General features: G+C 50.6%; 2 protein-coding genes across 4 annotated transcripts in view; one reads left to right on the plus strand and one right to left on the minus strand.

The window, feature by feature from the left end:
• The window catches only part of LOC125460101 (transcription initiation factor TFIID subunit 4-like), a 445,881-nt gene that overhangs the window by 343,209 nt on the left and 88,659 nt on the right, over positions 1 to 14,013 (plus strand). The gene's annotated exons all lie outside the window — the stretch shown is intronic.
• The window catches only part of LOC125459841 (BTB/POZ domain-containing protein KCTD15), a 70,713-nt gene that overhangs the window by 25,137 nt on the left and 31,563 nt on the right, over positions 1 to 14,013 (minus strand). The window contains exon 1 of one of the 3 annotated variants that reach the window (XM_048546772.1): positions 2,981 to 3,399. The exons of 1 other annotated variant lie outside the window; for it this stretch is intronic. In XM_048546772.1, the coding sequence (XP_048402729.1) occupies positions 2,981 to 3,041 (61 nt within the window). In that variant the 5' untranslated portion in view covers positions 3,042 to 3,399. Of the gene's footprint in view, positions 1 to 2,980; positions 3,400 to 14,013 lie in introns of those variants that run through there. One more of the 3 variants, XM_059651558.1, reaches the window with a different exon arrangement.

The raw sequence follows: 14,013 nt of genomic DNA on the forward strand, positions 1-14,013 counted from the left end.
TCTGCTTTCCGGAGAGACCACTCTCTCCATGACTCCCTGGTTCGCTCCACACTCCCCTCCAACCCCACCACACCCGGCACCTTCCCCTGCAACCGCAGGAAGAGCTACACTTGCCCCCACACCTCCCCCCTCACCCCCATCCCAGGCCCCAAGATGACTTTCCATATTAAGCAGATGTTCACCTGCACATCTGCCAATGTGGTATACTGTATGCATTGCACCCGGTGTGGCTCCCTCTACATTTGGGAAACCAAGCGGAGGCTTGGGGACCGCTTTGCAGAACACCTCCGCTCGGTTCGCAACAAACAACTGCACCTCCCAGTCGCGAGCTTTTTCAACTCCCCCTCCCATTCCTTAGGCGACATGTCCATCATGGGCCTCCTGCAGTGCCACAATGATGCCATCCGAAGGTTGCAGGAATAGCAACTCAGGAATAGCAGGAATAGCTTGGGAACCCTGCAGCCCAATGGTATCAATGTGGACTTCACCAGCTTCAAAATCTCCCTTACCCCCACCGCATCCAAAAACCAGCCCAGTTCGTCCCCTCCCCCCAGTGCACCACACAACCAGCCCAGCTCTTTCCCTCACCCTACTGCATCCCAAAACCAGTCCAGCCTGTCTCTGCCTCCCTAACCTGTTCTTCCTCTCACCCATCCCTTCCTTCCACCCCAAGCTGCACCTCCATTTCCTACCTACTAACCTCATCCCACCTCCTTGACCTGTCCGTCTTCCCTGGACTGACCTATCCCCTCCCTACCTCCCCATCTATACTCTGCTCTCCACCTATCTTCTTTTCTCTCCATCTTTGGTCCGCCTCCCCCTCTCTCCCTATTTATTCCAGAACCCTCTCCCCATACCCCCCTCTGATGAAGGGTCTAGGCCCGAAACGTCAGCTTTTGTACTCCTAAGATGCTGCTTGGCCAGCTGTGTTCATCCAGCTTCACACTTTATTATTTTGGATTCTCCATCATCTGCAGTTCCCATTATCAGTGAAATATTCATTTAATATTTCTCCCATCTCCTGAGGTTCAACACAAAGTTGACCTTTTGATCTTTAAGAAGCCCTACTCTCTCTAGTTGCTTTTTTGCTTTTTATATACTTGTAGAATCTCTTTGGATTACCCTTAGCCTTGGCAGATAAGGTTATCTCATACTCCCTCCTAGCCTTACTGATCCCCCTCTTAAGAATGCCCTTACACTCTCTATACCATTCAAGAGGTTCATTTGAACCCAGTTGCCTATGTCCAATACATGATTCTTTTTATTCTTGACTAGAATCTCAATATCTTTATTCATCCTTTGTTCTCTAATCCTACCAGTCTTATCCTTCACTCTCACAGGAACATGATGCCTCTGAACTCACACTATCACACTTTTGAAAGCCTCCCACTTGTCTGATGTCCCTTCACCTGCAAACACTCTATCCAATCAATTTTTGAAGTACTTGTCACATACCATTAAGATTTGACTTACTCCCATTGAAAAATTTAACTTTTATGGAAGGCATATCCTTTTCCATGACTATTTTAAAACAAATAGAATTATGACCAATAGTCCCAAAGCGTTCTCCTGCTATCATGTACAGCCATGGATTTCAGACGCAGTATATTCATTTACTCCACACTAATCTTTATATTATTTCAATCTTCACATTTTCAATTCGGGGCACTCCCAACATTCTCTTAATGGATTTAAAGGACTGATATTTCAGCCAATCACAGTTTATTGCCTTGATACCTTTAGGACATTCAAACAAACTCAATAGACGCATTCACCCAGACATGCAGAGACAGAGACAGGCAGGGGCGGAGACAGAGATTGGCAGGCAGGGGCAGAGACAGAGACAGGCAGGGGCAGAGACAGAGACAGGCAGGGGCAGAGACAGGCAGGGGCAGGGGCAGAGACAGAGACAGGCAGGGGCAGGGGCAGAGACAGGCAGGCAGACACTGCTGTGTCATTTTGAATCATTGACCAATGTAGCACAGGATGCCATTCAGCCCATTGTATCTTTGTTGACTCTTTCAAAGTGCAGTTGAATTGGTTCTACTCTCCTGGCCTTTCCTTCTTTATCCAAACTGAAAGACAGGGCTCAACAATCACTAAAACTCATGGGAAGTGATACTCTCTCCAGCTGCCTCTGGTATTATTTAATATTCGTGCCACTTGAAACAGCTTCTCCCTGATCTATTTCACTAGCATCTACTCACTGGCAGTTAGTGATGGACAATAAATACAGTCCTTGCCAGCAACTTCCACGTCCCAGAAATGTAGAAAAGAATCAAAACTGTCAGTTTTGAACAACTTGATCAAATATCACCGTAACCAGCGCCTGCTCTGAAAGATTAGCCCAGTATCTCCAGTTTTGTGCCAACACCACCACTTCCCTTTGTGGCTGCTGTTGGCCTTACATGACCTCATTGTTAGACTCTTCCAAGAGGTCACCCATCCCTCAAATTCAACTCGCCAGGGGCATTGCAAAGACAGCTCTCATGGCTTCGGCAAGATGTGCCACAGTTCTGGACTTGAGCCACTCAGTCCCCAGTTACAGGCCAAAGCACGGCACGCACACATGGGAGACCACAGCAGCGAGGACAGCGCCCTCTGATTGTACAAAACCCACCGACCGAGCAACTCACACTGAACAGTGACCGTGGGATGTTACACTAAACCACCCTGTCAAAGGGGGGCGCACTGGGCAGTACCCACCCAGGCACAGCAACAGCCTGGCACAAGAGCTAGCAGCAAGTACACAAGCACCAGGCCCACGAGGGGCCGACTCTCCCCGGGGCGCAGTTCTAAATGACTCAGAATGATATGGTATGAGTTTGAGATCACCCTTGTATTTCATTAAAATGCCATCCTGTATCACAACCCAATACTTGTTCCCTCCTGATCCTCCTCGCCAGAGTAACTACCCTCAGGCCAAAGCCCAAGGTGTGGGCCAACCTTTGCACAGGAAGACTTCACAGGCAGATCTTACCTTGCATCCAGCAGGAGGCAACACTGACTTCCCACAAGATCTGTGATTCCCAGTCGGACATCAGCTGATTCTCCGTTTGCCGAATCCTGTGGCCAGGCAGGCGGCAGGAATTTGGATTGGTAACGTTTGGAGCCAATGACTCGATGAGGGGCTGACTGTCATGACCCAGATTTGTGGGAATCTCGGGATTTGGGATCAATGTTGGGAAGTGTTACTCAATCCCACGAGGATAACAGCAGGAAACTTTCCAGCCTTCGGGAAGATGAAGACTAATCCTTTAATAGACAGGGGTTATTGGGGCTGACACAGCTTGTCGCTGAATCTCCTGCGTTGCAAAAGCGTTGCACATCACAAGCATAACATTCACTGAGAAGTGTTTTGCAACCTCTGAGGATGTGCAAGGTGCTACAGTAGTGCAACACTCTGCCTTTTTTAAAGTAGGGAAAACATCCAACTCTTTCCCCTCCCACCCACCTCCTCACAGAAGGCTTCAAAAACATGGACCTTGGCTCCAGGCACAAACATAATAAACAGAGCAACAGAGCGCACGGACCTTGATTTAATATGAAACTAAACGTTTCAAAATGAACACAATCCACTTGGTGCCTGTGCTACTTTCTAGCAAGTAGCTTCAATCCATTTTTAATTTACTTGCTCGTTTCTAAATACAGAATATTTCTCATTATTTCGTGGGGGGCACTGAGGTGAAGCACAGCCTTTCTTTAAAATTTTCTGGAACAGCATGACAAAAAAAAGTAACATCGCAAATTATACTGGATTTTATAGCCTAGAGACAGGCCAGTTGGCCCAAATAAACCATGTTAGGGTTTGTGGTACACATCAACCTCCTCCCACCCTCAGTCTCAAGCCTTTCTATTTGTCCCTCCCTTATCTTGGAGGGTTTAAGCCACAGGGAGGGGCTGAACTGGCTGGCGCTATTTTCCCTGAAACGTCGGAGGCCGAGGGGGTGACCTTGCAGAGGTTTATAAAATCATGAGGGGCCTGGATAAGGTGAATAGATAAGGTCTTTTCCCTGGGGTGGGGGGGATTCCAAAACTCGAGGATATAGGTTTAAGGTGAGGTGGGGTCAGTAATATTTAACAGGAACCTAAAGGGCAATCATTTCACACGGAGGGTGGTATATGTACGGAACGAGCTGCCAGAGGAAGTCGGGCAGGCAGGTACAATTACTGTATTTAAAAGGCATCTGGATGAATAGAAAGAGTTTAGAGGGAAATGGGCCAAATGCTGGCATATGGGACTAGATTAATTTAGGATATCTGGTTGGCGCGGATTAGTTGGACCAAAGGGTCTGTTTCTGTGCTGTACATCTCTGTGACTCTATGTAGCTCTCTCTGCAATTTATCCTCTCCCAGTCTCAGTGAGCGAACTACAGTGGGTTTCCTCGTGTAGTTCCGGTTTCCTGTGAATGAGCCACATTTTTCTGGCTGTTTGGATCAGGATTTCTCCTGAATTCCCAAATAGATTTGATCCTAGTTCATTCAGATGTTCCTAAATGTGACTCCACCCACAATCGTAGAATCCATAGCGTCCCTACAGTTTGGAAACAGACCCTTCGGCCCCACAAGTCCGTGCTGACCCTCAGAGCATCCCATCCAGACTCATCCCTCTGTAGCCCACCTGATCTAAACACCCCTGAACACTACGGGCAATGTAGCACGGCCGATCCACCCAGCCTGCACATCTTTGGACTGTGGGAGGAAACCGGAGCACCCGGAGGAAACCCACGCAGACACGGGGAGTATGTGCAAACTCCCCACAGACAGTTGCCCGAGGCGGGAATCGAACCCGAGTCCCAGGCGCTGTGAGGCTGCAGTGCTAACCACTGAGCCACCGGGCCACCCTTACAAACCTCAGATACAGGAAATACAGGTCATCATGTGAGGGTTCAGTCAGGGAGACACACAGAGCAATAGGGAGACACTATGGTGTCCTTATCAATATTGCTGTCCACTGTGAGTACACCCCCAAAATCAGCAAAAGGTCACCATCAACCAGGTACCTACACACCAACAAAGCAGTCAGTCACACAGAGGGCAGAAATACTCAGTGACAGAGTTAGAAAACTACACTGTGGAAAAAGACCCTTCGGCCCCACAGAGTCCGTGCTGACCCTCAGAGCATCCCACCCAGACCCATCCCTCTATAGCCCACCTAACCTAAACATCTCTAAACCTAAACAGTCAAGTCAGTACAAAACTCTGGTGCGGCCACACTTGGAGTATTGTGTACAGTTCCGGTGACCGCATTATAAGAAGGATGTGGAAGCTTTGGAAAGGGTGCAGAGGAGATTTACTAGGATGTTGCCTGGTATGGAGGGAAGGTCTTATGAGGAAAGGCTGAGGGACTTGAGGCTGTTTTCATTAGAGAGAAGAAGGTTGAGAGGTGACTTAATTGAAACATATAAAATAATCAGAGGGTTAGATAGGGTGGATAGGGAGAGCCTTTTTCCTAGGATGGTGATGGCGGGCACGAGGGGGCATAGCTTTAAATTGAGGGGTGAAAGATATAGGACAGATGTCAGAGGTGGTTTCTTTACTCAGAGAGTAGTAAGGGAATGGAACGCTTTGCCTGCAACGGTAGTAGATTCGCCAACTTTAGGTACATTTAAGTCGTCATTGGATAAGCATATGGACGTACATGGAATAGTGTAGGTTAGATGGGCTTGAGATCGGTATGACAAGTCGGCACAACATCGAGGGCCGAAGGGCCTGTACTGTGCTGTAATGTTCTATGTTCTATTAGATGCTGGGAAGTGCAGGTGAAGTATTGCTTCAAAGTGCTAATTGTCCACATCCCACAAAAGAACATGAAGTCTTTAGAATTGTACCAGGAAACAAAACAATTTCCCCCATCACAAGGCTTTTAATTTTTTGATTTGCAGGAACTAGTTCTTTATTTTCACTAACCATTTATTAGGTGTTGGCCCGCAGTAAAAGTTGTCGTGACCATATCATTTTATTTCTCTGATTATTGACTGAAATGGGAAGAAGATTGTTTTAAAGACCAGGGATTGTTGAAGGAGTGCTGCACATTCTAAAGCAGGTTATCGACACTCATCACAAGTGGCGTCTACACAGCTATTTGTTCAAGCAGAGGAGCTGGTTACTGATGAGCTGGACACAGACCGTGCACACAGTCACTGCCTGGTCGGTGGACTCTGACCAGTTGTCAATGATAAAGGCCTTCTGCCTGTCAACAGCACTCTGATTGGCTCGGGGCCTAATGTGACTTGATTTTCAGTACACGACCCCAGTGAGGTGTGACACAAGAATGTGTAGACATACACAGCATTCAGACTCAGACAGAAGCAGAATTAGAAGAATTCATCAATATCCTAAATAATCAATACCCTGATTATTCTAGAGATAGTAGGACCACACTCCCCTCCAACCCCACCACACTCGACACATTCCCCTGCAACCACAGGAAATGCTATACCTGCCCCTACATGTGCCCCTGCACCCTCATCCCAGGCCCCAAGAGACCTTCCACATCAAGCAGATGTTCACCTGCACAGCTGCCAATGTGGTATACTTTATCGCTGTTCTCGATGTGGCCTCCTCTACATCAGAGAAACCAAGCGGAGGCTTGGGGACTGCTTTGCAGAACACCTACCCTCGGTTCGCAATAAACTACTGCACCTCCCAGTCGCGAGCTTTTTCAACTCCCCCTCCCATTCCTTAGACGACATGTCCATCATGGGCCTCCTGCAGTGCCACAATGATGCCACCCGAAGGTTGCAGGAACAGCAACTCATATTCTGCTTGGGAACCCTGCAGCCCAATGGTATAAAGTGGATTTCACCAGCTTCAAAATCTCCTCCCCCACGACCAAATCCCGAAACCAGCCCAGCTCGAGCCCACCTCCCTAACCTGTCCTTCCTCTCACCTATCCCCTCCTCTCACCTTAAGCTGCACCTCCATTTCCTACCTACTAACCTCATCCCACCCCCTTGACCTGCCCGTCCTCTCTGGACTGACCTATCTCCTCCCTACCTCCCCACCTATACTCTCCTTTACTGGCTCCATCCCTGCTTCTTTGAACTGTCTGTCTCCTCTCCACCTATCTTCTCCTCTATCCATCTTCTTTCCACCTCCCCCTCTCTCCCTATTTATTTCAGAACCCTCCTTCCCCTCTCCCATTTCTGAAGAAGGGTCTAGGCCCGAAACATCAGCCTTCCTGTTCCTCTGACTCTGCTTGGCCTGCTGTGTTTATCCAGTTCTACACCTTGTTATCTCCTGATTATTCTACATTTCTCACGAGAGAAAGCCACAGCTGATAAGGAAAGCATTAATTTCATGGACACAAAGTGTTTTAATTGGGAGACAACAGGTACATGCTAACAAAAATATTCAAAATCAGACACGCGCACACACCTACATACATGAAGCCATCGCCCTAGCCACATCTTCTCCATTAATCATACGTACAGCGGGAGGATTTCAACCAGGAAGTTATTGTATCTCTGATCTCAATCTCAGATTAAGATTTAATAATTGCTAATGTTGATTACTGTGGCATCCACTGCACTTCTCCCCAAATCACAGTTAATGAAAACTGGCAGATGTAAGTGAGAGATTTAACACGCTTTTGCAAGAGGTTCATTTCCTCAGAGATATCAAAGTTTTCCCAGTTCCGAATTAGTAGAGTTTTCCTTTGCTGACTGGTTCCCTCTCTTCCCGCTGCATCTCTCCTTTAATGCATCCCATCCCTCTCATCACCCGCCACGCAGCCCCCTGCTGCGTGCCCGCCTCACCCGCCACGCAGCCCCCTGCTGTGCGCCCGCCTCACCCGCCACGCAGCCCCCTGCTGCGCGCCCGCCTCACCCGCCACGCAGCCCCCTGCTGCGCGCCTGCCTCACCCGCCACGCAGCCCCCACACGGTGGTTTTTTTTTATCTTCCACTCTCCTCCGATCCATCCTCACACTCGTTCTCTCCCCACATTCCCTCTTTGCAGCTCCCACCCCAATCCCCGCAGACATTTTCATTCTCAATGGCAGACAGACTCCAACACCCCCACTGCAGCCCAACCCTAGACTCAGGGTGTGGAATATGAACAGATGTCTCCCTGGTTCTGCCACCCTGCCAAGTTTTTGCTCACTCACGTCACAAACCATGGGCCCTGGTTCTCCACCTGTGCTGGTAGCATATCAATTCCAGGTACAGGAAGCTTCTCTGATGATTCTGCCTTGACTTTTAACTGCATTATTATACTTAATGACTTTGACAGAACCTTTCTTCTTTGCAAAGATAGTGCAACATACTCAGTAATACTCTCTGCCTCCATGCATACACCAGATCTTTAGCTCCCAACATTCCCTACCCACCCTTTCCCTATTTCAATGCCTATGACTCTCTCTAATAGCTGTCAGTCACCCTGTTAAATCCTCCTTGCTTCCCTTATTCTTCTGCTTACTCAGTCTGATTCTCACTTATTTTATCCACCATACATCTGTTTCTCTGCTCCATTTTGCTCTCTTTCTTTTGACACCTAGGAAGTTCTGGGCTTTATCACTCCTACAATCTTCCACTTGCAGAGATGTTTCCTGATGGTACTCCAATTATAGAATCATGAGAAGCGGGAACATTTGGCCCCTGAACCTGCTCCATCATCCAATAGGATCATGGCTGATCCGACATTTCTCACATCCACTTTCCTGCCCTTTCCCCTGCATTCCCTGACTGATCAATAATATATCTAACTATCTCAGCCCTAAACATACACAAGGACTCTGCCCCCCACAGCTCTCTGTGGTAAGGAGTTATAAAGATTCTCAACCTTCTGCAAAAAGAAATTTCTCCTCATTTCAGTCTTAAATTGGTGCCTCTTTATTCTGAGACTGCGCCCTCTGGTCCTAGACTTTCCCATGAGGGGACTCTGTCAAGCCCCTTCAGAATCCAATATGCTTCAATAGCATCACCTCTCATTCCTCTAAATTCCAATGAATAGTGTCCTAACCTTAAAAAGAAACCAAGAGCTGATCTACCAACCTCTGATTCGAGTTTTCCTGGGTCAGATCCAATCTTGCTCCATTGAAATAGATCCTGCCACAATCAATTAATTGTACTCCAATTTTACTCATTTCCATGATCACATTTCTGGAGTGGAATCGACATGCCTGCGATTCTGTTTTACTCACTGAGCCATCTCTATTGAATAACCTAATAAATAATACCATCAGTAATCTGAAAAATAAACTGGTATGCAATCATCTGTATATTTACTCCATAGCAAGAGGTTCTTGAGACCAACAGAACCAGTTTTGTTTTCTTGCTCCATCTACCCCCATTCACTATCCAACCCTATCAACAGATCCTTCTAACATGTCTCGCTCCTGCTATGGGTCTGTCCGGCTTTCCTTTAAAGACCCAAGTGGAATTCACCATCCCTATTTCTTCTGGTAATCAGTTCCATATTGCTGCCACTCTCTGAGAAGGGGTCTCTAAGGGTTTGCAGTAGATTTGTAGCTCGGGTTGTGGGTGATGTGGTTGGTTGGCTCGCCGAGCTGGTTTGTTGTTCCGTAGACTTTTCATTTCCGTGCCGGGTAACATCATCAGTGCAGCCTCCGATGAAGTGGCGTTGTGCTTTCCCGCTTGTTTTTTAAACTCTGGAGTCCATTGAGCTGGATTACCTCACTTTGGTTTTCCTTCATAGTGGAGCGTATACGGGGTCGAGTTCTATGTGTTTGTTGATGGCTTTCTATGTGGACCATCCACATGGATAAGGACAGCCATCAATTCAACTGGGACAACTCCAAGATCCTGGGACAAGCAAAGCAGAGTCAGGCAGGGGAGTTCCTAGAGGCCTGGCGCTCCACGAAGAAATTAACAGGCGGGGAAACACACCGACGCTTCATCAGAGGCTGCACTGAGGATGTTACCCAGCACGGTAACGAAACGTCTGCGGGACAACAAACCAGCTCAGCGAGCCAACCAACTACCAAAAGAGGTCCCTGCGAAATTTCCAAGTGCGTAGTGATGGCCTCCAATTTTATTCCCCACAATAACTAGAAACACTTCCTTTCAAAACTGAAAGAACCGGCAGATGCTGGAAATCAGAAAACAAAACAGAAATTGCTGGAGAAACTCAGCATGTTTTTCCTCGTTATATAAGGGTCACTGGACCTGAAACATTGAATAAACACAGCAGATCCAGTATCTGTGGAGAGAAATTAGAGTGAACATTTCAGGTCCAGACACCCCTTTATAAAGAGGAAAAACATGCTGAGTTTCTGCAGCAATTTCTGTTTGGTTTTTAACAGGTTTCCTTGGTCTCCACTATCCAACCCTTTCAACATCATAAAAACTGCTCATCACCTTTGAGAAAAGAGACCCAAGCTTCTTCCATTTTTCTTTTTATATCTGAACATTTTTCTTTTTGACCAACTTTGCTATTTTTAATGGTAATCCGATGGGCAAGTAACCCATTGTAAGCAGCTGTTTGTTTTGTGAGATGGTTTGTCACAATCTCTTCCAGAATCCCTAACCCTCTGAATCCTGCTTCCAGTACAAGGGTGAGGGCAGGACGAGGCAGTCTGGAGGGAAGGGAGTGGGGCGTGTGTTGGGGGGAGGGGAAGAAGGGAGTGGGGCGTGTGTGGGGGGGGGAGGAAGGGAGCGGGGCATGTGTGGGGGGGGAGGAAGGGAGCGGGGCGTGTGTGTGGGGGGGAGGAAGGGAGCGGGGCGTGTGTGTGGGGGGGAGGAAGGGAGCGGGGCGTGTGTGGGGGGGGAGGAAGGGAGCGGGGCGTGTGTGTGGGGGGGAGGAAGGGAGCGGGGCGTGTGTGTGGGGGGGAGGAAGGGAGCGGGGCGTGTGTGGGGGGGAGGAAGGGAGTGGGGCGTGTGTGGGGGGGGAGGAAGGGAGTGGGGCATGTGTAGCGGGGGAGGAAGGGAGTGGAGGGGGAGGAAGGGAGTGGGGCGTGTGTGGGGGGGGGAAGAAGGGAGTGGGGCGTGTGTGGGGGGGAGGAAGGAAGTGGGCGTGTGTGGGGGGGAAGGAAGGGAGTGGGGCGTGTGTGGGGGGGAAGAAAGGGAGTGGGGCGTGTGTGGGGGGAGAGGAAGGGAGTGGGGCGTGTGTGGGGGGGGAGGAAGGGAATGGGGCATGTGTGGGGGGGAGGAAGGGAGTGGGGGGGAGGAAGGGAGTGGGGCATGAGTGGGGGGGGAGGAATGGAGTGGGGCGTGTGTGGGGGGGGAGGAATGGAGTGGGGCGTGTGTGGGGGGGAAAGAAGGGAGTGGGGCATGTGTGGGGGGTAGGAAGGGAGTGGGGCGTGTTGGGGGGGGAGGAAGGTGAGTGGGACGTGTTGGGGGGGGGAAGGGAACGAGTGGGGTGTGCATTGCAGGGTGAGTGGGTGTTGTGGGGGGGAGGGAGTGGGATGTGCGTGGTGGGTGGGAAGGGATAAAACAGGTTGTGTGTGTGTGCCTGTGTGAGTGTGCACATGTGTGGGGGGCAACGCGTGTGGGGGGTAATGCCTGTGGGGGAAGCGAGTGGGGTGCGTGTGGGGGGGGTGGAAGGGAGTGGGGTGCGTGTGGGGGGGTGTAAGGGAGTGGGGTGCGTGTGGGGGGTGGAAGGGAGTGGGGTGCGGGGAGGGTGGGGGGAAGGGAGTGGGGTGTGCGTGGCGGAGGGAGGTAGTGGGGTTTGCGTGGGGGCGGAGGTAGTGGGATGTACGTGGGGGCGGAGGTAGTGGGGTGTGTGTGGGGGGAGGGAAAAACGGGTTTTCTGTGTGTGGGGGTAAACAGGTTTTGTGTGTGTGAGAGTGAGTAATGCGAGTGGGGGGGTTGAGCGAGTGGGGTGTGTGGGGGGGGGTCGAGCGAGTGGGGTGAGTGGGGGGGGTCGAGAGAGTGGGGTGAGTGGGGGGGGAGAGTAGAGTGTGTGGGGAGGAGAGTGGAGCGTGTGGGGAGGAGAGTGGAGCATGTGGGAGGGAGAGAGTGGAGTGTGTCGGGGGGAGAGTGGAGTGTGTCGGGGGGAGAGTGGAGTGTGTGGGGGGGAGAGTGGAGTGTGTCGGGGGGAGAGTGGAGTGTGTGGGGGGGAGAGTGGAGTGTGTGGGGGGGAGCGAGTGGGGTGTTTGAGGGGGAAGAGAGTGGGGTGTGTGGGGGGGTGGGGAGAGTGCAGTGTAGGGGGGAGAGTGGAGTGGGGGGGGAAAGAGTGGAGCTGGGGGGGAGTGGAGTTGTTGGGGGGGTGAGTGGAGTGTGGGGGGGGAGAGTGGAGTGGGGTGTATGGGGGGTTGAGCGAGTGGGCTGTGTGGGGGGTGGAGAGTGGAGTGTGTGGCGGAGAGTGGAGTGGGGGGTGAGAGTGGAGTGTGGGGGGGAGAGTGGAGTGTCGGGGGGGGAGAGTGGAGTGTGGGGGGGGGAGAGTGGAGTGTGGGGGGGGGGAGAGTGGAGTGTGGGGGGGGAGAGTGGAGAGTGTGGGGGGGAGAGTGGAGTGTGGGGGGGAGAGTGGTGTGTGGGGTGGGGGTGGGGGGGGAGAGTGGAGAGTGTGGGGGGGAGAGTGGAGTGTGGGGGGGGAGAGTGGAGTGTGGGGGGGGAGAGTGGAGAGTGTGGGGGGGAGAGTGGAGAGTGTGGGGAGGAGAGTGGAGTGTGGGGGGGGAGAGTGGAGTGTGGGGGGGGAAGAGTGGAGTGTGGGGGGGGGGAGAGTGGAGAGTGTGGCGGGTGGGGAGAGTGGAGTGTATGGCGGGGCGGGGGAGAGTGGAGTGTGTGTTGGGTGGGCGCGAGTGGCGTGTGTGAGGGGGGACATTGGGGTGTGTGGGGGGATTGGAGGGTGTGAGAACAGTGTGTGTGTGTGTGTGTGTGTGTCTGTGTGTGTCTGTGTGTGAACTGTGTGTGTGAGTGAACTGTGTGTGTGTGTCTGTGTGAGTGAGTGAAACTGTGTGAGTGAACTGTGTGTGTGTGTGTGTGTGTGTGTGAGAACTGTGTGTGAGTGAGTGAACTGTGTGTGTGTAGAACTGTGTGTGTGTGTGTGTGTGTGTGTGTGTGTGTGTGTGTATGTGAACTGTGTGTGTGTGAACTGTGTGTGTGTGTGTGAGAGAGAGAACTGTGTGTGAGTGTGAACTGTGTGTGAGTGTGTGTGTGTGTGTGTGAGAGAGAACTGTGTGTGTGTGTGTGTGTGTGTGTGAGAACTGTGTGTGTGTGTGTGTGTGTGTGAACTGTATATGAACTGTGTGTGTGTGAGTGAACTGTGTGTGTGTGTGAACTGTGTGTGAACTGTATGTGAACTGTGTGTGTGTGTGAACTGTGTGTGAACTGTGTGTGTGTGTGTGTGTGTGTGAGAACTGTGTGTGTGAGTGGACTGTGTGTGAGTGGACTGTGTGTGTGTGTGTGAGTGAGTGAGTGAGTGAACTGTGTGTGTGTGAGTGAACTCTGTGTGTGTGTGTGTGTGAGTGTGAGTGAACTCTGTGTGTGTGTGAGTGAACAGTGTGTGTGTGTGAGTGAACTGTGTGTGTGTGAGTGAACTGTGAGTGTGTGTGTGTGTGTGTGTGTGAACTGTGTGTGTGTGTGAACTGTGTGTGTGTGTGTGTGTGTGTGTGAACTGTGTGTGAGTGTGTGAACTGTGTGTGAGTGTGTGAACTGTGTGTGAGTGGACTGTGTGTATATATGTTTGTGAACTGTGTGTGAGTGAACTGTGTGTGTGTGTGTGTGAACTGTGTGTGTGTGTGAGTGAACTGTGTGTGTGTGAGTGAACTGTGAGTGTGTGTGTGTGTGTGTGTGAACTGTGTGTGTGTGTGAACTGTGTGTGTGTGTGTGAACTGTGTGTGAACTGTGTGTGTGTGTGTGAACTGTGTGTGTGTGTGTGTGTGTGTGTGAACTGTGTGTGTGTGTGTGTGTGTGTGTGTGTGTGTGTGTGTGTGAGTGAACTGTGTGTGTGTGAGTGAACTGTGTGTGTGTGTGAACTGTGTGTGTGTGTGTGAACTGTGTGTGAGTGAGTGAACTGTGTGTGTGTAGAACTGTGTGTGTGTGTGTGTGTGTGTATGTGAACTGTGTGTGAGTGAGTGAACTGTGTGTGTGTAGAACTGTGTGTGTGTGTG

This window comes from Stegostoma tigrinum, chromosome 16, assembly GCF_030684315.1.
Source record: "Stegostoma tigrinum isolate sSteTig4 chromosome 16, sSteTig4.hap1, whole genome shotgun sequence".
In the NCBI taxonomy this organism is placed as follows: domain Eukaryota; kingdom Metazoa; phylum Chordata; class Chondrichthyes; order Orectolobiformes; family Stegostomatidae; genus Stegostoma; species Stegostoma tigrinum.